Below are 24609 nucleotides of genomic sequence, written 5' to 3' on the forward strand. Positions count from 1 at the left end.
AGTCACTCTAAATAATGAGTATGATTATGAACTATTGAGCGTTTTTTTTCGACTCTATGTTTTCGTGATGAATGTGGGGATGATTTTAGACACAGCTTCTTATTAAAAATCTTTTTTAATAAGCTTGTTTCCAAGGAATGGTTTGTACAGCCATGACACCGACATCAACCACAAGTGCAAACACATAAAAGCTTGAGAACGAGTGGATTTCGGAAAAAAGAAAACAAATTGCTCACCATAGTCTGAACACAAACCAAAACATGCTTTTCCCTAACCCTTAGCCTTAACCTTACAAGAAGTTGTAATTAAAAACCACCACAAACTCTTAACAGATTTATAGTCAGATACTGTGAGAAAAATATAGCCAAATACAAATAAAACCAAACAAAATGCAATGGAAATCTGTGAAAATATGTGCAGATCTAATTAGGAGCTGTAAAGAGTAAATACAATATGATGTATAATAATTTGAAGCAGTCAGTATGAAGTAGGCCAGGCTTTGTAACTAAAATATATGCAGATTTTTGCACTAGAAATGTCTCTTTTTTTTTTTTTTCTACTGCCACAACAATTGCCTTAATGAGCCTGACTGGGATCTATTTTAGTTCTGGGGAATTTTGTGCATCAATCTCGACCTTGAAACACCAGGGCCAGGGCTCTCTTGATACAGGACATTCAGACTCATTTTGGTGGTGACCTTCCTCTGTCCTCCCCGCAGCTGCTCTTGATGTCAATGAGCAGACTCAGACAGGATGGACCCCTGCTGGGACCACTTACAGCTCCCTGCCAAAGGATCAGTTTACATCCATCAGAGCCGCAAAGATAAGATGCGAAATTAAATATTTGATGTTGATCGCTTTCTTTCATGGGAAGCAGGTTATGAGTGAAGAAAGAGCGTCTTCAGGGTCTTTTTTTTCCATGAATGTGTGGCCTTTTAGTGGTTGGAGCGCTGGATGGGACAGGGTGTAGGCTAGGCAGGCGGTCTGCTCCTTTTTTTTTTCTGAGGCGTAGAAAAATGGAAAGCAATGAGGCCGAATTCTCTGTAAAACACATCCAGACATCCTGCTCTGTCTCTTTGGTCTCATCAGAAAGGGACTGTGGACCGGCCAAATACAGCTTGGCCCACGCAGCTGTGGAGACAAACATGACCTAGAAAGTTTAGCCACAAATCTGGGTGTTGAGGAAATCCCCTGGCTTTGCTCAGAAAGGGAAGGGTTTCTTATCAGGTCAAGAAGTAACTCAATATGTTTATTTAAATCACTGCTTATTACTGTTTAATTTATATGCTTAACTCCCCATAATGCAGCCTATTAAATTTTTTAGATTTGCAATAAGCTGGCTTCTATCATGTGTAGCAAAATAATCACAGTGTGGTATCATCACATATGCATGTTCATGTTCTGCAGATTCAATTCAATAGTCCGTACCAGATTTTAATTCCATACATTTTCCTGCTCTTCTATGTTTGTCAGTATTTAATGAAATTCCAGGAATTTATTAATCAATAAAAGTAGTTCATGCGGTCCATGGGGCTTTATAAGTAACCGTTCAGTGTCCAGAATATATGTCTACTGTACATTCATACTGTTCAAGGATTATCATCAGTGAAGGGAGATAGAGGGAGTGCAGTGAGGAGTTTCCTGATGTCATGCTGCCCTCTTATGGCCAGTTTATGTCATAGAACACACACAGCACCAGTAACTACTTGGTTTTAACTTCCTCGGTGGAAAAGTAGATGAATGCGTTATGTTGCACTATGAATCATACACATACAAAAATGCACAGGATGATGTGTAGGGAAATGCTTTTTACAACTGCCTGTAAAACAAAAGTAGAATCACATGGGCTAAAAATGCACAGAGTACAATTAGTGGATAGAATGTATTATAATATAACAGCAGCATTGTGGTTATATTTACAATAAAGTGTATGTGTATTTTTTGCAGCAATGCAATGCTGTGTCACTTTGCATTAGAAAAATAATCTAAAAATTAAAAATTTAGATAATCATACATAGTTTCTGTAAGATTATAACACCATTCAGTGTTTTTTCTAGGCTACCAACGCACCTTGGCACCTTTTACTGTGATTTATTACAAAAATCTCAAAACTATGATAGGTGCTTTTGCCAGGTTTTAATAAAACTGTTCATTTCCACCTGCAGTCCCCAGACAGGTTGGCGTTAACTAAAGTTGTTTATTCAGAAAAGTCACACTCCCTGTATTAGGTATTTCAGATAAAGTGTCATATTCACAACTTCAACTTGTTTCCCATTTTAAATTTAACTTTTTCTGAAACATAACTATTTCATATCACATCACAAACTCTATCCTGCTGTTAATGTTCATTTATTACACGTGTGGATGTGTTGATGTGGTAGAAACTTCTCCCATTCTTCAACGTACAGCTGCTTCTTGGGAACTCAGGTCCTGAAAAATCAGCTCTGAAGAACTGAAGCCATTGGTGAAATCAACAAATCACACCTTGAAGGCTGAGACTAGTTTAATGGAGGAAATGACAAATAAACCATAAAACAGTGTGACATATAAAAATTATACTTAAGTGGACACCTGACAAAACATAGGAAAACATGTCAGAATAAATTACAAAGTACAACACATTTACAAATGATATTTCTGTATGCAACCAGTCTCTGAAACACTGTTTAGTAATCATTCCTGTGAATCAAACACACAAATAGGGGTGTATCCAAGCAGAAAATGAGAGCAGAGAACTAATGTGATGGTTCAGGCTATTTTACACTATGCTTAAAATCTAGAAAATGATTACATTAAACAGAGTTGTGGATAGTAACTCTTATTAAAGGCATTTTCCAGTATTTAGTTTCTGGGGAAAAAAAAAAAAATATATATATACATATATATTTACACAAGTGGAAATATAGATGATGTACAAAAGCATGAACATAAAGAATATTAATGTTTTTACATTCAGCATCGGGGAACATTCATGTATTCAAATTATAGACTGGTAAAACTCTAGAAAAGTCTAGTAACAATATTCAACTCTGAATACAAAAAAACTGGTTAAACAGAAAAATAATATAATATAATATAATATAAGTACACAAGTCTAGGGTCAATGACAGTATCTACTACTAACACTACTCTAAACACAGTGACAGATGTCTCTATATGGTAGCTTCAGTATGTTTCAACAGGTCACACCAGTGTTTCTGGCAGTGCATCTGCGTTTTCTTTCGACATAATTTTCCATATATTCCATCTTTCTGACTGCCAGTCCAGTGTACCAGGGTGCTGTCCTGGTCCTGGTCCATGTAAATCTGCAGTAGGAACAGTTTGGGAGCCAGAGCACTGCTGGGACAACGGTGGGCTTTGAAAGTCAACACCTTCTGGCGCATATTTAAGAAGTGAAGGAGTGGAGTGAGAAATATGGGTCTCCCTTAGAGGTCCAGAGTGATGAAGGGGAGAGCGGCCATCTGTCCTGACCTTAAAGAATGGACCTGCTGGGTGTCCTGTCCTTCCTGCCAGGTTTTCTGAACTGAAGGCTCCTGATTGGTTGCTCATTCCCTGATGCAATAATGATTCTGGTTGTCTCTGCCCTCGCTGGTCGTGAGGGCCACTGCTGCTGCGAGTCACTGGGAGGTGTGGCCTGCATATCAGCACATCCAATAAGGTTTGTGTCGGGAGCTTGTTGTTACCTTGGTGACTGCTCAGCCCCTCTGATGATCCGTACGACTCACATTCCGACACGTCTCCAACGGAGCCTGGGAGAAACAATTCATTAACATCCAGCATTCATTACACCTCTCAAGACCATCTGCAGCAACATGTAGAGATATTTTTACCAGTGATGGGATCGTCAGTGAAATCCTTGCTGAGCACTTCTTGCCAGACATCCCAGAAATGATCAGGTGGAGCTTCTAAGAACAATAACATTTAAAGATAACTTACTTTGTGGATAAGAATTACTTTATTTACATTTTACTAAAAAAATACACCAAAACCTTATTGAAGATCTACTTGTGGTATTTTACTCTGATATAAATAATCTGTATTAAAATGACCACTTTTATATAATCTAAGCAACTTTAAGTGGAGATTTTGTCTGCTTGAAAAAAAAAAAAAATTACAATAAGCTTCTATAGGGTAGGGTTATATGACACAGGTTAAAATGATCAGTGACTGAAAAAAGAATTTAAAAAATTCAACTGACATGAAAACTAAATAAATACCGCAATGAACATGAAATGAAATTAAACAGAGCTACATGTAACTTAGCTTTGTTTATACTTTACTGACTATTACAAGTTTAGCTTTTGATTTAGTTCCACTTGTAAATTACCAGGCTCTACTTCAGGTCAAGTAGTGTTAATTGATTTTTGTTTTTTTAATAACACAGTAGGGGAGCTTTAAAATAGAAGCCTTACATACATGTTCACTAAATTATATTTGATATTCTATTCTATTATACACCATAGCTCATGAGGTTGGAATATGATGTTTTTACCTCTTATCATGAAATGTTTGTCATAATGTGATTTGTTCTTGATAGATAAAGTGATAAACTGGGACTCAATATGTAATCATTGTAGCTCATCATAAGTGATTAGTGATATGTATAGGAATAAAAAGAGGAGTGTGGCTGAAAACACAACTAACATGGGCAACAGTCTTTAAGTAAAAGCTTTTGTCATGAAACCAAAATAAAAGTAAAATGACTTATCATTCAGCTAAAAGCATAAATCAAAATAGAAACTAACAAACTAAAATTAACTTTTCTATTCATTTTGTTATAAGGTATAATATTCAACAGTGAAAGTAGAAGAAATGGAAGTGGATCAATAAATGTGCATCACCTTTATCTGCTGAAAGTGTGGGAGAGCTTTTTCCAGATGAAGCACCTTTGGGTTTGAAATGCCCTGAGAGTGTGGTGACAGTGGCTGAGAATGGGCTGTCGTCTTCTGGGTATTTACACATCAGCCGATCGGTCAAAACCGGGGAGTTGTTGTCATAGGGAGACACTTCTCCACTGGAGGCTTTGACAGAGTCACTGGATAAGTGTCTCTCAGTCAGACAGAAGGACTCTTCTGGTCTAAGCAGACCTGGATCTCTGCACAAACAAATGCAAATGTAAATCTGTTTGTTTGAATACTAACAAGCAAATAATATCTGTTATGAAAAAACACTGTCCTAAAAACATGCCATCAGGCCATAAGCAGCGACTTTATTGTGTTTGTTTGAATACTTGTTTGGACACTGGGACAGGACACACAAACGACAAAAACTCACGAGTACTGAGAGGCCTTCCTTCGCAGTAAATAATCCACAACGTCAGGATCGGTTTCAAGCAAACTCATGAGCACCTCATTCTGCAAGTCAGCGGGAACCTAGAAGTACAAATACTTGGATTCACTGAAGTGCATAACAAGCACTGACAAGTGTAAGATTAAGTTTTTGTGACTTCAGATTTCAGTGATTTTCAAACACAGATAGATGTTTGTCAGCGGAATCTTCTTCAGGTTTCTTTTTTGTTTCTGTCTTAAGCTAATACTGAATATGATCAATGAAGACATACGCATAACACAAATAATAATAAGATGAAATGACAGGTTACATTAACCCCAAAATAGAAATAAACTCCATATTTCATAGGATGGTGTATCCCACAGACCCCCATAACAATGAAAAGTAATACTTGAGAGGATACTAAAGAGCAGTTCAGTAGTCTCTCAAGTAGATGACGGAAAAATATTGAATGGTTTTCTCATTCTCTAGAAACTAAATAATGACTGTATGGCAGACGGCATGAACAGATGACAGACAAACAGTAAAAGGATTCAGTTGAAAAAAAATATTGAATGGTTTTCCAATCATGCTCTGGAAACTAAATGACACTGATCCTTCATTATTTTCTAAAAACCAAAAGGAGAAATAGATATAGAATCCTGAAGTAAGTGAAATAATGAGACTGACAATACCAGTACTAATATCATACATGATACGAAACAATGAAACATGAAACAATGCATAGGTTTCTTATGGTTACACAGTATTATGATGTACTATGTACCACAGAGGGCATGTTGCTTGTATAAACAGAAAGAAATTAACTGCAGCTTAGAAAAGCTGCACTAATGATGCATAGCAAATGTCTAATGGGCTTTTTTGCCTTTGTTAATAGATAATTCTCAGAAACTCCAATTAAGCGCATTTGCACTTCGGCTTCTCGTAAAAGAAAGAAAACATAATGAAGGGGAGGATTCTGACCTTGCTCCCAGTCTTCTATGAATGAACCAAAGACCCAAATGACATGTATTAACTTCTCCACCAAGGTCTTTCTCTTGCCATGTACTGCACAGTGCCTTCACTCAGTTAAGCGCTTGAAGGTTCAAGAGTGAAAATCAAATGACATGGTTTCCTAGTTTTATTGTAATACAAGTCTGTTTAATAAGCACATAAACACTTAGTCGCTCTGGAAACCCATAAAGTTAGTGTTTACATTTCATTAGATGGCTCCACTGTATTAAGCTTAAGAATGACCGACCTATAAACATTTTTTATGCTGAGAGAAGACAAGTCTAAGAGGACAAGTCCATTCACCAAATAAACCTCGGGCTGTCTTAAGCAGTACCTTGTTTAAATACTTTCAGACTGACAAATAACATTGCATTTAGAGTAAAGGGCACTTACCATAAATAGTGTTTCATATGTATTGATCATCCTTTGAACCACGCTGATGATGGCTGAACTCTCCTCTGCACGGGCAAAACTCTCCACCACAAACTCTTTATCTGAGTTTTTTTGCTTGTGTAGGAGGTTCGGTCCAAAGATGGTGGCTAAATTAAGTGACGTCATCTTATTTCCTGTTATCTGAAGTAAACAAAAGATAGAGTTTATATACATGACCAGTCACTGATGTTCTTTTTACTGTTGTGACTTAAATTAAAATGAATCCTCAAAGATCTAAACAGCCACTGATGCCTAAAAATATGTACAAAGCAAAAGACGAGCTAAATCACAAAGGTTTATATTTAATTTACTGCTCACTGATACCTCCTTATTTAACTTATTGTGTTGAATTATGGGGATCTACTTTTAAAACCGCAACTGATAAAATAGTTCTACAACAAAAACGAGCCATACGTATCATAAATAAAGCAGGATATTATGATCATACTAATCCTTTATTTTTAAATTGTCATGTTTTGAAGTTTAGAGACTTGGTTTATTATAGAACAATGTAAATTATGTTTAAAGCAAAAAAACAAAACGCCACCAGATTGTATGAAAAAGTTTTTTATAGTGTCTGAAAGTAAATATGAATTGAGAGATGAATGCAAATATATGTTACAAAAACAAAAAAAAGAAGTTAAAAGAAGATGTATTTCTTTTAAAGGGGTTCAACTGTGGAATAGTGCTAATTAAAAACTTCAGCAATGTACTTCCTTTGATATGTTCAAAAAAGCATTAAATCCATCTATATTTGTTATATAAGTTATGGCTGTAACTGGAAAGAGAGAAGAATATATACAGCTGCAGAAAAAATTATTAGACCATCAAAAGTCATCAAAAACAATGGTTATGCAATCAAGTACTAACTCCTGTGTGTGTCATGTGACTAAAACAGACAGAAAAGAAAATATGGAATGTCTAAAAGCACTGTTTTTGTCAGTACACTGGCATAACTATTGATGTAAGAACTTAAGTGATTTTGATTATCATCAAGAAAACACAAAAAATGGTTAGATATCAGCTCCGAAATTAAACTCTTATGAGCTATTTTTGTTGTCATTATATTAGTCCAAACAAATGTACCTTTAGTCGTACCAGGCATTAAAATGAACAAGAAATTGAAGAAAACAAGGGTGGTGTAATAATTTTTTCCACAACTGTATATATGTTTTGTTTTTTTTTTGTCTTTCTACTTGACACCATGTATTGTGCCGCTCAAGCTGTAAAGTAGGCGGGCATTAATAAACTTTGCTTCTGCCTGAGCCTTTTTCAGTCAAATTGTATTATTTCTCTCTTCTTCTGTAGTTTTGAAATGCATATGACTGAAATAAACTAACTAAAATATTTTAGAACTTGTGCACCACTAATCCTATCAGTGCATTGAAATAGTTCAGCTTTTCAGTGGCATCAGATATGACCCATTTGGAAGTTCAGGGGCTCTCTAGTGAATGTAGAATGTAATTTTTCACAATATTCATTCATTTTTTTCTGTTTTGTTATAAAAACCTATGAATTTGCTTTTTTTTCATTGAAAAATGCAAAATGCACAGGAAAATATTATAAAAATGCCTATAAATCCCTTTTCACATGTTAAATGTAGAGTTACCGCAAAAAATGAGGGTTAATGAAGCTGCTTTAAAGTTGCCTTTCATTTTCTATTCAATTCCCCGTTACCTCAAATGAAGCAACAGAAGCTCTTAAGACGCATAAAGCAACACATAAGAGAAGGAAATGTTGGGAATGTGCACCTAATACAGACCAGCCACTATCAATAAAGTTGCTGTTTGCCTAGTTCAAAGAGAACTGGCTGACTTCTTATTCTTCTTTTTTTTTCTTTTTTTTTTTAATAACAGTATGCATGTTCTAGGACGGAGGCCAAGACAAAACCAGTTTTAATCCATGGGAAACAATTACTCTCCATTATGCCGATTTAAAGTCAAACAGCGTGATTAACACAAATTAGATGATCATTGCCGCACAAAAGGACTTTAACTTGACTGCTACAAATTGCTAGGTAATGTGCACATAGAGGGGCGACAGCACCCGCTGTATCTGTAGTTGTTATTTACAACACATAAACTGTGGCGTCAACAAATTATGACTGTACAGAACAGTGTATGCAGAAGCACAGCACTTGTGTGATTAATATGCAGCAGGGTGGTTGGTGCTGCTTCATCATTTACTGAATATACCCATAGTGGAACCTATTATGCATTACTGTATGTCACTTCTCTTTGGTTCAGCACTTTATTCAAATTAGAGGCTGCAGATGGAACACACATCTGGCCTCCTGCCTTTCAGTGGCATTCATTAGTTCTGTTATTCAGTATTAGTCTGTGATAGCTACTCAATTCTTTAATAGATTGCTGGTTGAATTATCAAAAATAAATGATGTGCTGTCACAGGAGCTGTTCCTCAGATGTTTATTCTCACAATAACGTCAAAATAGGATTGTGACTAAAATATATATGCTGTATTTTTGTTTGCTGAAATGTCCATACCTCATGTCCCTCCTTGTCTATGCTGTCATCTGCATGCATAGCCACTGTGGACAACAAGCAAAGGAGGCGCTGTAGTGTGTCACTGTTACAGGGAGGAAGCAGAAACATCAGGAGCTGGATGGCGCTCTCTTGGTCTGAATAATCCAGCACTGCAGAAAAAGAAGTCACCCAGTCATTAAACCGCACCAGAAATATGGTGATTTGTTGACTTTGTTTGTCTGCGGTCCTCACATATTGTGTTGATGAAGGCTGTGTAGAGTTCTCTCGTCAGCAGTGGGTCCGGCATGTCTCGGAGGAATTCTTTAAGCAATGCGGCAACGTCATGGACACAGTGCTCCTCATCTAAATGTACCTCCCATCCCTGGTCGAACTCCTCACGAAGCTGGATGAAATATTATATTGACTGTTTTAATGAGGAAAAGAGGGCAAAAACATCTGACATTTTGAAGCCAGCCTTTTGAAATCTTACCTGGCGTACTCTTTTCTTGGAACTTCCAACGCGGAAAATACCAACTGTCTGTAGACCTGAACAAAAATGAAGATGCTCTTAGTGCCAAAAGAAAAATAATGAGCATTTAGAGTCAAAGTCATTCATAGGGTTCATACAGTATGTGTCCAGACTACACTATTTACATTTCTATTTTCACTGTTCTTATGGTTTACAGTAGAGCTGGGTGAGAGGATGTCCGAGGATGAAAAGGATTAATTTATGTTATTTACACGAACCATGCATTTATACTGAACAGTTTCTCATTTCCAAAGTGGAGGAGACATGAGGCAAGATGCATTTAAGAAAATGAGACATCCCTGCCTCTGAGCTGTCATTTTAAATATATATCAGTAAAATATGATGTATGGAACCACTGCATCATCTGTCATCTGCTATTTAGTTAGAGAATACAGCTGTACTTTGTATTTAATTAGCAGAGCAGTGTTTATGTTGGCTTTGAAATGCTAGTGACAGTGCGTAATGTGTAGTGTAGGGTACACTGTGCATTTACATGAGTTGTTTTTAGGTTTTAAATGCATTTTATCTATTTATTGATGCAGTTGCACTTTATGGCTGGACCCTTCACCTGTCCTTTTCATTGACAGATCTGAGTGTATTATATTGTGGAATGTGTGTCTAATGCAGTGGTTCCCAGCCTTTTTTGGCTCGTAATCCCATTTTAACATCACAAATTTCTGACGACCCCAGACATTCAAAACAGAACCATTGTTTTGCTAAAATTAATTGGGTTTTGATCATGTAATAGTTTGCTATATTATGTTGCAAATAAACACTAATATAACATGACATTTAGTCTATATAATATATATTATTATGGATGGAGGCAGAAAAGCCAGGTGTAGATTACTGCATAAAGTGAGAGTTTGATTTTCCTTGGTCAGGATATGTACAGTCAGTCCAACTTGTATTTACAAGGCTGACAATTAATACTGAACAAACAAGAACTCAAACTATAAATTATGAAAGAGCTGCAGCATCTGAAACTGACCACAATGAACATTTGAAAGATAAACAGTACCACAGTGCTTCAGTTTCAGCTTCAAAGTTTGTCATGTCTTTTATGTATAACTCCCCATATATATTTTTTACTAATAATTTTTTAAAATTTATTTATCAATTTTTAGAAATTTCAGGCAACCCAATTTGAATTCCAGGCAACTCCACGTGGGGTCACGACCCCAAGGTTGAAAAACACTCATCAAATATCCTGTCCTGCTGCGACCCATGTCTGCGAACTGAATTGCCCCTATGGGATAAATAAAGTTATCTGAATCTGAATGCAAACTTCTAATTAACTTTTCGTTCAGGTTATATGGGGATCTCATACATTGTTTTTTTATTTTTTGGATTAAGACAAGTTTGATCGTATATTTACAGGGTGGGGAAGCAAAATTTACAATATTTTGAGGCACGGATTGAAAGACAGTGTATGACCAATTAGTTTATTGAAAGTCATGAGAATTTAAATCTTCAAATCATATTTTACTGCATTTCTAACGGTCTTGTTGTCTACCTCAAGTTCAATTGCCATTTTTCTCATGGATTTGGTTGGATCCTTTAGGATTTTGGATTTGAGAGCTTTAATAAAAGCTTTGGTATGTTTTTTGTTGCTTCCTCCACTTCCAGACTTTCTCGTAATAGTTTTGCTCATAGTCATTCTCTTCTTTACATTATAAACAGTCTTTATGGACACTCCAACTATTTTTGAAATCTCCTTTGGTGTGACGAGTGCATTCAGCAAATCACACACTCTTTGACGTTTGCTTTCCTGATTACTCATATGGGCAAAAGTTTCTGAAAAGGTATGGATAATAGTGTTAGGTATGATTATGACATCAATATATGTTTGGTTTCAAAACAATTGACGTAGTGCCTGCTGAGAAAAAACAACTAAATGTTCATTGTAAATTTTGCTTCCCCACCCTGTAGTCATTTTAAATAAATAACTCACTGATCTTAACATTCCCCAGACTTTTAAGCACATCTTTTGTTCTTGTTTTATTGAATCAGTACTTGTTCTTTTATTGATCAGTTTGGGTCTTTGGTTCTTAGAAAGAGAAACCGACTGCAAATCCTTGTAAAGACGTGCAGTAAAATCGGCGGCATATCATAGTTCATTGCTTGATCTCCCTCACCTTTTTAATATGAGATCTGTGAAGAAAGCTCAGTCAATCTTGGCTGACCCAAGCCATTCCCTCCACAGAGAGTTTGTTTTGCTTCCATCTGGTTGCAGATTTTCAAAGCCAAAATGCAGGACAAACAGACTGAAGCCTTCTTTGTTCCTGCTGCTTTTGACTTTTAAATGACTCAGTGTGACATTTAGGTTATTTATTGTTTTTTTTTTTTGCTACTACTGTTGTTTCTGAATGCAGACCTTGGGGATAATAAAGATTTCTTAAACTTGTACTTGAACTATTACAATTGATTTCTATTTTTAAAGTCCAACTAGTGCTATGCTTTATATCCCAGGGTATCATAACTCTTTGTTGAGAAGACAAAGGATCCACCAGAGAATACTTGAGACCCCTGTCCTCACTCTTTGCCCTTTGAAGTGCATTTTAAGAATTTAGACACCTTTAAAGATGGGACTTTCAGATCAATTTCAGGGTCAAAAGCAGGAGGAGTGAAGAGGAAGGAGTCGGGAAGTGCAAAATGGGCCTCTCGACTTTGGAACAGCCTGCCCGAGGAGATAAGGCTTGTGGAATCAGTGACATCTTTTAAATCACTTCTTTAAACACATTTTCATAGACTTGCTTTTATGTGATGTTTGTCCCTTTTTAATTTTTAATTTTATCCGGTTTGGTTACTAATTTATATTCTCATACATGATGTTGTTTTATCTCACTCCTTCATTTTTACATTGATTTGACAGCATCATGTTATGTTATCCCTGCCCTCTTTACTCTGATTCACACAATTTATTTGAAGTGTCATGTTTTTGCGTTTGCGGTACATATCTCTGTTAACGTGTTGTTTTCTGTTTTAGTGTCTTTGCTTGCATCTTGTATCCTGCTGTTGTGCCCTTCTGCTTTGTCTGTCAAAGCACTTTGTAAACTTCATTTTTAAAGGTGCTACATAAATAAAGCTATTATTATTATTATTATTATTATTATTATTATTATTATTATCATCATCATCATCATCATCATTATTATTATTATTATTATTATTATGATTATTGCCAAGGAGGTTATGTTTTTGCTGGCGTTGGTTAGTCTGTCTGTCTGTCTGTCTGTCTGTCTGTCCGTGTGCAAATAACTCAAAAAGTTACGGACATATTTGGATGAAAAGTTCAGGAAATGTTGATACTGGCACAAGGAACAAATGATTACATTTTGGTGGTGATCGGGGGGGGCAATGATTTGCCTTGGCGGACGTCTGGGCTCTCCGAGTGCTTTTGTAGTTATAATAATAATAATAATAATAATAATAATTATTATTATTATTATTATTATTATTATTATTATTATTATTATTGCCAAGGAGGTTATGTTTTTGCCATTGTTGGTTAGTCTGTCTGTCTGTCTGTCCGTGCGCAAGATAACTCAAAAAGTTATGGATGGATTTGGATGAAAATTTCAGGAAATGTTGATACTGGCACAAGGAACAAATGATTACATTTTGGTGGTGATGGGGGGCACTGATTTGCCTTGGCAGAGGTCTGGGCTCTCCGAGTGCTTTTTTAGTTATTATTATTATTATTATTATTATTATTATTATTATTATTATTATCATTAAATAGAGAAATGAGAACGAGACTACAGAATGAAGCTAGCAAACAGCTTCATTATAACAGACTAATGTGTGTCAAATTGGTGGCGATGGCGAAGTTAGTCATTTACTGCAAGTCATAGTGTCATTGCAATATTGAACAACGTTATCAGACACTGCAGACTCTCCTCATATGGCCCAAGTGTTAAGTGTAGATGTTGAACTTTAAAAATGAGTACCGTATTTTTCCAGGTATTGGCAGCAGAGATCAACAACCCTCGGCACCTGTCTGTAAATAGGGTTGAGGCTCAGCTTTTTGTCTTGGCGCTTCTTCCTCTTTTCAGCCGCCTCGACAGGCAGAGACAGCTGGAGCGCCTCCAAGAGACGAGACTGGTTATCGTCAAGGTCAGTGATGCAATCCACAGACACCCCACCCTGTCAAAAGAGAGGTAACAAGAATACACTGAACGGATGCGCAGCTGATGTTGTTAGTGAGAAACCGCTGTGCAGTCCTGTTAACGGCCACACCACCTCCTCTCACTGAGAGAATAGCCAAAAAGGTCACAAATTTCCAGAGAAATCAAGTGTGCAAATGTAGGCAGACAGATCCCCTGTTGCTTCATGACACAGTGTCAGGTTTATTGACAGAAAAGCCTACCCTCCTGTGTGTCCTTGGCGCTGTGTCTGCTGTGCTGGGCAGAGGTGACTCATTAGGGGTCTCAGAAGTAGAGCTAAGCGACGAGTTGCTGCTGGAAAGCTCTTTGTTAGCCCTTTTGAAGTTGGACGTGAGGTGGAGGAAGGATAGCATCAATTCACTGGGGTCACTGTGCTCGCCCCGCAAGGGATCATGCCGCTGCTTGTGTGTTCGGTCGTTGGATATGACCTGTGACAGTGGTATACCAAACGCTTGGGGCATGGTCTCTGTGTGAGCGAGAGGATGACACAGGGAGACTTAAAGTTCATCTTGTTGGCTGCTAGTCAACTGAGAGATGTTAAATTAGATCCTAGATACACCACTTCTGTTGCCCTTTTTTTTACCCAAAGGATCTTATTATATCTATTTTCTGTACAGAGTCTAACAATTGTGTACATTTGTTCTTCATATTCAAAGCTTGACCAATTAGATAAACGCTGCTCAAAGAACAATATCTGAAGAAAACTACCAGCAGGGTTTTGCAGCGCACATTCTTTTTGAAGTGGCTTTGTAAACAAAAGGACATGAGAGGAAAGAGGAGGCCGGCCTTGCCAGAGGATAGACTATAATGAATGAACCACCACTATTTAAGATTGTTTTTGTTATTTCCCCTGACTGTCTGACAGAAAACATCACTTTCCTGCCAGATTGTTGCAGTAGGCAGGGCAACTCACAGCTCCTCTGAGACTTCTTTACTGCACTGTAGATTCGGATCAGTCAGAGCTCCACGGGTATAAAATGCTGAGAATGTCTGCTTTAGTGATTCTATACGGATTCAGCCCAAAAGGATCAAAGTGGTTTTTCAAGTGTCAGACGCAGACTAGGCTAGAAACTGGAAGTGAATAAATGTCTGACAGGAATCAGTAACTCTACCAAAGCCCAAAAAAGGGACTGTGTGCACCTTCATTCATCTGGAAAGGGTAACTATGATAGTGTGTGTTGAAGGTTTTGAAAAGGAGCACTGAAATTTCTCCTGTACTCATGTTAGAGCAGTGGTTCCCAAACTTTTTTGGCTCGTGACCCCATTTTAACATCACAAATTTCTGGCGACCCCAGACATTCTGAGACATTTTTTTGCTAAAATTAATTTGTTTTTGATCATGTAATAGTTTGCTATACTATGTTCCAAATAAACATTAATTTTAGATGACATTTAGTCTGTATAATATATATTATTATGGACAGAGGCAGAATAGCCACTTTGAGATTACTGCACAAAAGTGAGAATATATTTTCCTTGGTCAGGATATGTACAGTCAGTCCAGCTTGTGTTTACAAGGCTGACAATTAATACTGAACAAACAAGAACTCAAACTATGAATTATAAAAGAGCTGCAGCATCTTAAACCGACCACAATGAACATTTGAAAGATAAACAGTACCACAGTGCTTCAGTTTCAGCTTCACAGTTACTCATGTCTTTTATGCACTGTAAAAAAATGACTGTAGAATCAACACCAAAAAGTTGTAAAATTGCAACATAAAAAAACTGTAAGTGACAATATGATGCAAAGTTGTTCATTTGAAAAGATTTTTGATTTAATGATTAAATCAAATACAGCTGTAGTTTTTACAGGAAGAGCATGTGAACAAAACCAGATTTGTTTGTAGAAATTATGTATTTCTATTGTTTTTAGAAAATAAAACTGTAAGTTGAAAAACATTGTGGTGTTGTTTAAACTGCAAGACCATAATGTTGAAATAATGGCCTATTTGCTTTTTTCTTTTTTTTTTTTTAATATAAAAAAGTTTTTTTAAAAAAAAGTAAACATTTAACAATTTAACATTTTAAATTTGTAAATTAATGGGTTGGTAGAGTGGCTCATCCAGTAACCAAAGGGTTGGTGGTTTGAATCCTGGCTCCAACTGTCCATATGTCAAAGTGTCCATGGAAGACACTGAACCCTAAATTGCTCCCAGTTGGACCTGGTGGCTTTGGAAAGCGCTTTGGACACCATGAAGGTGGATAAAATGTGCTAAATAAGTGCAGTCCATTTACCATTTAAATCTACATATTTAAAATGTTAAATCTACATATTACGCCGTAAATATGTTTACAGTTGGATGTGTTTTTTAAAGTATTGTTCTGGAAACCACAGCTGCCAGTTTTTTTCCATAAAAACAACAGGATTTTTTTTTTACAGTGATTGCCTCTCTTAACTCACCATATAGTTTTTATTAGTAAGTTTTTATTTTTATTTTTATCAATTACTAGAAATTTCAGGCGACCCCATTTGAATTCCAGGTAACCCCAAGGTAGAAAAACACTGTGTTAAGAGTGTCTTAAAACACTGTAAAAACACTATAGAGATTAAATCCAGACCCACATTACCTTTGTCTTTACTTTTCTCCTTAGATAATGAATCCAACTTCTGTCTGAGTGACTTTTTATGCTTATGGTCATCTGAAAAGACAAATGTTAACATGACAAGACAAGACAATGTTAAATATTTAATGTGTTGCATGCATTTCAGAAATTATATCCTGGGAAAGAATTGTAAATTGAGTTTTAAGGAGGAGGGTTGTTATCTGTGTCTGTTTTAATACATTTAGGGATGGTGATGTGGCAGCTGAGGTCATGATCCTGAAGCAATCTCCTGAGGGCCACATCCTGGAGACGAACCCTCTCCAGTTCTGAGAGGCTTTGCAACGGCACAGGCTTCAGGCCAACACTACGCCCTGACACGCTGTTCCAAGTGAAGTCACCCTGAGGACACACACAAACATAATACACACCTCACAATGTGTTAACTGACAGATGCCTTTTATGCAAATGATATTAAATGACACGACATTAATCCTCTAATGTACAATTAACCCTTAAAATAAATATCAGATGCTGACAGTTACAGAAAATGTACTAAATGCTGTTACCTGCTTTATATCAGCATGTAGCATTTGAATTGTATGCCTATGTAATTAAAAAAAACAACTTGATTTTCTGTTTGCAGACAAGGGAATTATGTTTTCCTGACATGAAGTGTAATCTCTGGCAGATCCCCTGTTGCTGCTCCACTGTTAAGATTGTTTGGAAGTAATTTAGCCAAAGCAAGAGCCGATTTGCTCCACAGATTAGAGTAGATTATCCTCTGTCACAAGTTACTAAAAGATGCTTATTAACAATAAAAAACACTTTTCCATAAACCATTAAAAGGGAAATATCTGTTTGTTATTCTACTTTTATGCCCCACACAATATCGAATAATCCATCACCAGTACAACATACCTCAGCTCTTCATTGATAGAAACTGCGATCAACACAGTTTCTGGGGGTAAAGCACTAATAATGGAACAAATAATCTGATCTGAAGGCCTCAACCTTTGAGCATCTTCATGTTAGAGATTACAGGGGCTTTGATCCAGTACAGTCAAGCCAATCATATGAGCCATGTACTAAAGAGGCTTAGTAACTCATTATCAGGATAAGGCTTACACTTAAATGGCTCACTCCTATTAAATCAGAATTAGGGCTGAGCTACAGTGGCATACTTTTCCTAGTAAACATACAATATGACAAGCTAGAGATTAAATTCACACATGATGAATATGTCTGCCCTGATGTTTACAGTACAAGGCCAAAAAAAAACCCCCTCATATAATACACAATCGAAACCACAGCTAGACGGCGGGTACTTCTTAGAATAATAGGTAACAATAACAACTGTTTCATGTTTGTTTGAATAAAGAGTGCATTGTTTGGTTTCTTTTCTTTTTTTTTTTTTTGTTAATCTAAATAAGTGACAGTTGCCAGCTCTTGGCACATTTATAACTGGCAGTTAAAGACCTGATCTGACTCTATTCCTTCATCACATACTGATTCAAAATAACATCCTCCAGCCAAGTTAGTCAGCTGCCAATTTGCAGCTCTGTTTTAACAAGGCTTTTCTGCATAATCATATTTTTGTGTCCTCTAATCTGAAATAGTGTCAGAAAAAAATAAACAAAGCTGGTAGATGAGGCGCAGGCTACACACAGCAAAAGAACAACAAATAAAATCACATTTTTTGCCTCACTTGTATTATTTCAACATGACACCGGTGACTGTGACTCTAAGACATACTGTATTCAAGCACAATCTAGAGCTGAGAACCGAACGTGGTTATTCCCATACACTCAACTTTGTATTGCATTCACATTGTTTACACTGCTTTTATCTCACCATTTACTGCAGACATTCCACTCGTGTGACCATACAGTAATGGAAAATTTCCTCCTATCTGATGTGAGTAAGCTTCGTTCCCACAGGATGTCTGTGCCAGTAAAGTGACATCCTCAAATCAAAGATATGTACATTTATCGTACAGCTACAGGTATTATTTAGAGCACATTGGTGTAATATTATTTTAGCAACTCACTTATCTTAAGTATGACAGCAGTAACTACAGACATGTCACATGACCTCTTCTTAAACTATTACTTCCCCAATCCCTTCACTAAATAATCTACTTGACCTCAGCACAATAACAGAGAGATGGAAGAAATGTTTTGGTTTTTTTTTCCCAAAAGAAAATTTAAGTATTTGATAAATGGAAATATATAATTTGTTTCAGTTGACTTTCGAGAACCCCTTCTACCTCAACTTAAATTATTATTGATCATTTGTTCAATCCAATTAGTCTTGAACAAATTGTTGCGTTTAGCTTTTTAAGTTGATTTAACCCTTAAACACTTTTCTGTCTCCACATGAAAGCTTTCCTGAGGAATTTATCACCATCTATTAAAACATTCCCTTTGAATTTGGTAATTTTTCAGTGAAAATCAAGTATTTTCATTTATTTAATATACTGCAAATGTAGATATTCCTCAAAGTGTTGAGTACATTCAAATGTTATTGTATCAATAAAGGGAAAACTTATGGAGAAAGAGACTTTTTCCACCAAATATGTTTCTGTCATTTGTCAAACTACATGGGTTTTATTGATCAATAAATGCAATAAAGGTGTTTCCACCTTCACCACAGAGCCTCCCAGTGTCCAAATGGATCACATCTGATGCCAATGAAAAGCTGAGAAACTATATTAATATGTCTTTATTAGTATCCATTTAACAGTATCTAAATGTATTGGTAGGAATAGTCAGTCAAAAGGTCAAAGGTCAAACATTTTAGACTAGTACACAGGTGTCAAACATGTGGCCCATGGGCCAAATCCAGCCCACCAAAGGGTCCAATCCGGCCCATGGGATGAATTTGTGAAATTTACACTTAAGATATTAACAATCAATGGTGTCGAAATCATTTTAATTCACGTTCCACATACAGACGCGTACAGTCTAATTAGATCTGAAGTGGGTCAGACCAGTAAAATATTATCATAATAACTTCTAAATAATGAAAACCCCAAATTCTCTCTTTGTGTTTTTTAGTGTAAAAAAGTAAAATTACATGAAAATGTTGACATTATCAAACTATATTTTAACAAAAAACCTGAACAAATATGAGCAAATGGAAATTTCTTAAGAAAAGTAAATGCAATTTTACCAATACTCTGCCTGTTACTAAATGTTTTGTGCGATTGTAATGCACATGTATAAACGATAAACTGATAAAACAGAGGCATAATATTGTTAAAATTGCACTTTTTTTCCCCTTTTTTTTTATAATTCAAGTTTTTTATTAGAGTTTTCACTTGGATCATGACATTCATACAATGTTGCTTAGTAATAACATTGAGGGCTTCTGTACATACATGAAAAGTATAAAAAAAAAACAAAAAAAAAAAAAAAAACTACAAAGCGTGGAAGGGCTCAAGGAAAAAAAAAAAATAAATAAAATAAAAATAAAAAATAAAATAGATAAGTAATTAATTAATTAATTAATTAATTAATAATTAACCCTTTCATGCACTGTCCACTCCAATGGACAGTTCTTCTCCAGCTGTTCTCTTGTATATTCATGGGTTTTGTTGTTTTAGTTCCATATCAGCCAACACAGTGGATACTTATGCACCATCCCATACACTGTAATTCAGATAATTACTGTAACTTTGCTGTTCTTGATAAACCTGATCTGCACTAACATGTTTGAGTGTCAATCAATTGTTATTTGTTAGACAAGGAGTTTTTTTTTTTTTGCATATTATCTCCATGAAGTGAGTAATTACTAGCATTAGAATATGTTAAAATGTGAGAAGACATCAGATTAGCAGCATTAAAAATGTTTTTATTTCATTGTTTTCATATAACTCTCTGATATTGGGTTTTAAACACATGTTTCTTTACTTCAAAAATTAAATGCATGGATATTTTTGTAACTCCATAGAAACAAAAAACTCGATCGCATTGTTTTTTTCATGGCTAAACACTGAAGAAAAAAATCTTGACTAAGGTTCTCATAATTCGTGCATGAAAGGGTTAATTAAATACATGAGGGAAGTAGTTCAACTATCATCCTGCTGACTGTCAGTCATAGTTATGTAAGACCCAAACTGGTGCTGTGGCTCCATCCCTGTTATTGACCTTATGAAGCATACATTCATATGAAGCAGTCTTTATCACCCTGTTGACCCATTCTTTAAACTGTGGGGTTTTAGGTGTTTTCCAGTGCTTAAGAATAATCCTGACTGCTACTGAAACCCCAAGCACTTTTTTTTTTCTTAAGACAATTCAAGTTGTTCATGTGTTTCAGATTTTTAAGGAAACTTTGTAGATGTCAACCTGATCATAACATAATTTGACTTTTTCACGGTTAATATTTTACTGGTCCGGCCCACTTGAGATCAAATTGGGCTGAATGTGGCCCCTGAACTAAAATGAGTTTGACATCCCTGGACTAGTAGATACTTTTAACTTTTTCACCGGTAGCTGTTTAGGTGTTTGAATGTTAGCGTAGTATATGCACTGATGGGTGTAACCAGGTTCGGATCAAACTTTTACTGCTTGACTTGTGCATTTCTGTACAAATTTGTTTCCCTGACAAAAAATCGTGATTCGTTCCAGTCATTTCTATTTGTTTACTTCCTTACTGCATTCAGAACTTTCACCTGTCCACCTAATGTCCCCTAACACACTCCTATTGTAATGAACACAGACAAGGGACCTTGAGTTACCCATAACTAGCACTTAATTCAAAGCTTTGCAACAACAGAAAGCTTTTTTTTTTTGTTTTTTTCACCTCCTCAAATACAATGAGAGGAAACATGCAAGGTAGCTCATACAATATAGTGAGATTGAAAGGCCAGATTGGGCTGCACCAAACAGTCACACTTGAAATAGAGGTGATGAATATTCCTCAATGTTCAGGAAACCATTCAATGGGACATGACAGGAACAGCACTGTGCAACAGAAAGTTTTGTTGTTGTAGAGAAACAGTAAATTAAATGTATGATATATTAAACTGAAACTACACGTTTAGAATGTACTTACACGGATATAAAATGTATTTGCTAATGTTGATAAAAATAAAATAACTGTGGTGGGTTTTCTGTTAGTATCATACCGGAACAAGAAAATGCTGATTCACTTCCTGTTATTCTTTCCAAACTGTACTGTGCAGATTATTCTCCTTATTTGACATGTTATTAAAAATGAATGGTCATCTAATATCAATAAGGACTTAAGCAGCAAGTGTATGAATGGAAACCACAATGACATAATGCATTGAGTTTACTGCATGAAAGTACAAAATATTCATACAAAACATGTTCATGCAATATTTTTTTACATGCATTTTGTTTCTTTTTGAGTAAATTCCACACTAGGCTACAAGTGAACGTCACACACAGCGTACACCTCCGCCAAGGCCCCATAACCTTCTGATGTTTTGCTGGTTTGCAAACAGAATTACGCACAAAACTCCTGCAAAGTTTTTCATTTTAGTGCATGTAGATTTTCTGTTTACAGGTAAACAAACAAACATACATCAAAGGGCATCACAGTAACTCCTATGCGAAGGAAATTAAAAAAAAAAAAAGGTATTTCACTTTTGATTGCCACTTGGACAAGCAGGAAACACCAGCTACTTACAAGATACACAATGTCTTTCTGCAGAAGAGGATTACCCATGTCAGGCGCTGCTGTCGCCGTTTCAGACAGTTAAGTCTCCACCCGCCACAGACCTAAAGCCACCTCTCCAAACTTTAATATCTGACTGGAGCGAATATGCGCATTTCCCATGATGCATCCCCTGCTTGCGGCTACGGCCCCGGTCTCACAGCGTGCACCAAAGACAGGACGGAATCCCAATGAATAACACTGCGACTAATAAGTGGATTGGGAGGGGTTGACGGGAGGGGTCAGTGCCCATAGTGTCAGGTCACAACTAAACAAAAGACACTCAGCAGGGAAGTCAAAGGGAAAGTATTATTTTACCTCCACACAGTTGACTGATCACGTAAAAAAATTAAAAAAAATAAAAATAAAAATAAAATAAAAAGAAGCAGACTGGAAGAAGCAAGTCAGACAGCTGTAAGAATAATCTGTTACAGTATTTAATTTATGACAAATTAAAAACTAAATGTTTATGCTGCATGGAAGGCAGCGTACCAAAAAAAACTACAATACCCATAATCCTTTGTTCCGGTCGTTTCGCTTAGACTGCAAAAAAAGATGAAACTTTTTTTTGTTTGTTTTTAATGACATCTATCTGAATCAGTAGCATATTATTTAAAAAATCCGAGTTACTTAATAAAAAAAAAAAAAAGAAAGAAAAAAAAAAAGAAAATATTGTAGTGACTATTTGTCATCAGAATTAAACCAACTTAAAAATGACTGAACTTAAGACTTTAACCCTTTCATGCATAGTGGTCACTACAGTGGACAGTTATTCGACAGCTGTTCTCTTGTATATTCATGGATTTTATTGTTTTAGTTCCGTATCAGCCAACACAGTGGACGCCTATGCATCATCCCATACACTATAACTGTAACTTTGCTGTTCTTGATAAATCTGATCTGCAGTAACATGTTTGAGTGTAAATCAATTGCTTGTTATAGTTAATAGACTGTAATTAACCATTTTTCTTAAACAAAAATGTTTTGTTTTGTTTTTTTGCATATTATCTCCATAAAGTGAATAATAACTAATATAAGAATATGTTAAAGTGTAAGAAAACACCAGATTAGCAGGATTAAAAAAAAAAAAAATCATACTTTTCACACAGTGTATCAGGAAATACATGTTTCTTTGCTTCAAAAATTAAATGCATGATGTCCAGCTGAGTGAATATTTTTGCAACTCCATGAAAAATAGGTTCATAAAAAAATTTTCAATTGCATTGTTTTTTTCATGCCTACAGAGGAATAAAAACACCCAGGAAAAATATCTTGATTAAGGTCAAAAAACGGTATTCAAAATCTCTCTGAAGGGACATTTTAGAGACAATTTGACCCACATTTTTACTTTTAAATTCATTTTTGCTTTACTTGGACCATAAGGAATTATCCAAAACAAGGAGCTACTTTATATTGAAATAAATGTTGGAATGGCAATCAATTAAATTTCGCTCTCTGATGGGACATTACTGCGTTTTGACCCATTAGGGTTCTCATAATTCATGCATGAAAGAGTTAACATAACTCAAATAACCAGTAGATGAACCATTGGTTTGTGGCTTGCGCAGTCAAAAACACAATCCATTCCATAGATGTATTTTAAGTGTTTTAGTCTTAGGTTTTGCAGGCAAACAACAATTAAGGCCTATTTGCTGCCTCTCCTGCTCATCCTGTCATTCTGGCTGACTGAATGTGACTGACTGGTAAATATGTCCAAAAAAGCCAGAAAACTTTCTTCTAGTTTATCTAAGTCCTTGCTTTTTTAATTATATCTTGCCTTAGCTATTTGTGCTCTATTGTCCAGTCAGATTATTTATTTATTTTTCTGTTCCTCCATTTTCATTACACTTCAAATGTCTTAATCTTTTTGTTTATTTTGTTTCAGATATTTGCAATAGTTCTGTTTCACCATTCCACCATGTCTCCTCATGTATTTCTGTGCTCTTCTGTAATATTTCCCCATTCTTGATATGTAAATTTGCTTTGTGCCAATAAAAAAAAAAAAAAAAAAAAATCCCTATTACTGACTGGTATAAAACCATAGGCCCACCCAGGTGCATGCTGGTCTCCCTTGGTACAGCCTATTTATACCCAGGTGCCCACGGTCTAAACTAGGGTTGAACGATATGGAAAAAATTTCATACCTCGATATTCATGCCAGATATCTCGATATCGATATGATACGATATGACTACGGGTTCAGTGAAAACCAAGCATTTTTCAGAAAAATACAAACATCATAATACAAAAGAATGTGAAAAGTGCAGTTTTATTTATAAGAACTTACTGCCAGTCATCAACATTAACATAAAGTACGAATAAATGAAATTTGTTGTGACTTCCAGAGCTGTACATGCAGGGTGAGCGCGGGGGAAATCTATATCGTTTATATCGTTGCTTTTCCGATATTAATATCTTGAATGTCCATATCTAGATATCGATACGATATATCTTTTAGCCCTAGTCTAAACCAATAAGAAAAACAA

At 35.9% G+C, this 24609-nt stretch overlaps 1 protein-coding gene across 2 annotated transcripts in view; it reads right to left on the minus strand.

Annotated features, from left to right (window-relative positions):
- Positions 1-2484: 2484 nt before the first annotated feature.
- LOC115411890 (rho GTPase-activating protein 6) overlaps positions 2485-24609 on the minus strand; it is a 28664-nt gene continuing 6539 nt past the window's right edge. The window contains exons 1-13 of one of the 2 annotated variants that reach the window (XM_030124159.1): positions 22097-22279; positions 16681-16840; positions 16466-16537; positions 14098-14360; positions 13679-13874; positions 9687-9742; positions 9449-9599; positions 9218-9366; positions 6675-6854; positions 5274-5371; positions 4841-5094; positions 3830-3904; positions 2485-3748 (exon numbers count right to left, since the gene is read on the minus strand). In XM_030124159.1, the coding sequence (XP_029980019.1) occupies positions 3183-3748; positions 3830-3904; positions 4841-5094; positions 5274-5371; positions 6675-6854; positions 9218-9366; positions 9449-9599; positions 9687-9742; positions 13679-13874; positions 14098-14360; positions 16466-16537; positions 16681-16840; positions 22097-22135 (2259 nt within the window). In that variant the 5' untranslated portion in view covers positions 22136-22279 and the 3' untranslated portion in view covers positions 2485-3182. Of the gene's footprint in view, positions 3749-3829; positions 3905-4840; positions 5095-5273; positions 5372-6674; positions 6855-9217; positions 9367-9448; positions 9600-9686; positions 9743-13678; positions 13875-14097; positions 14361-16465; positions 16538-16680; positions 16841-22096; positions 22280-24609 lie in introns of those variants that run through there. The other variant, XM_030124158.1, reaches the window with a different exon arrangement.

Source organism: Sphaeramia orbicularis, chromosome 21 (assembly GCF_902148855.1).
Source record: "Sphaeramia orbicularis chromosome 21, fSphaOr1.1, whole genome shotgun sequence".
NCBI classification, from domain to species: Eukaryota; Metazoa; Chordata; class Actinopteri; order Kurtiformes; family Apogonidae; genus Sphaeramia; species Sphaeramia orbicularis.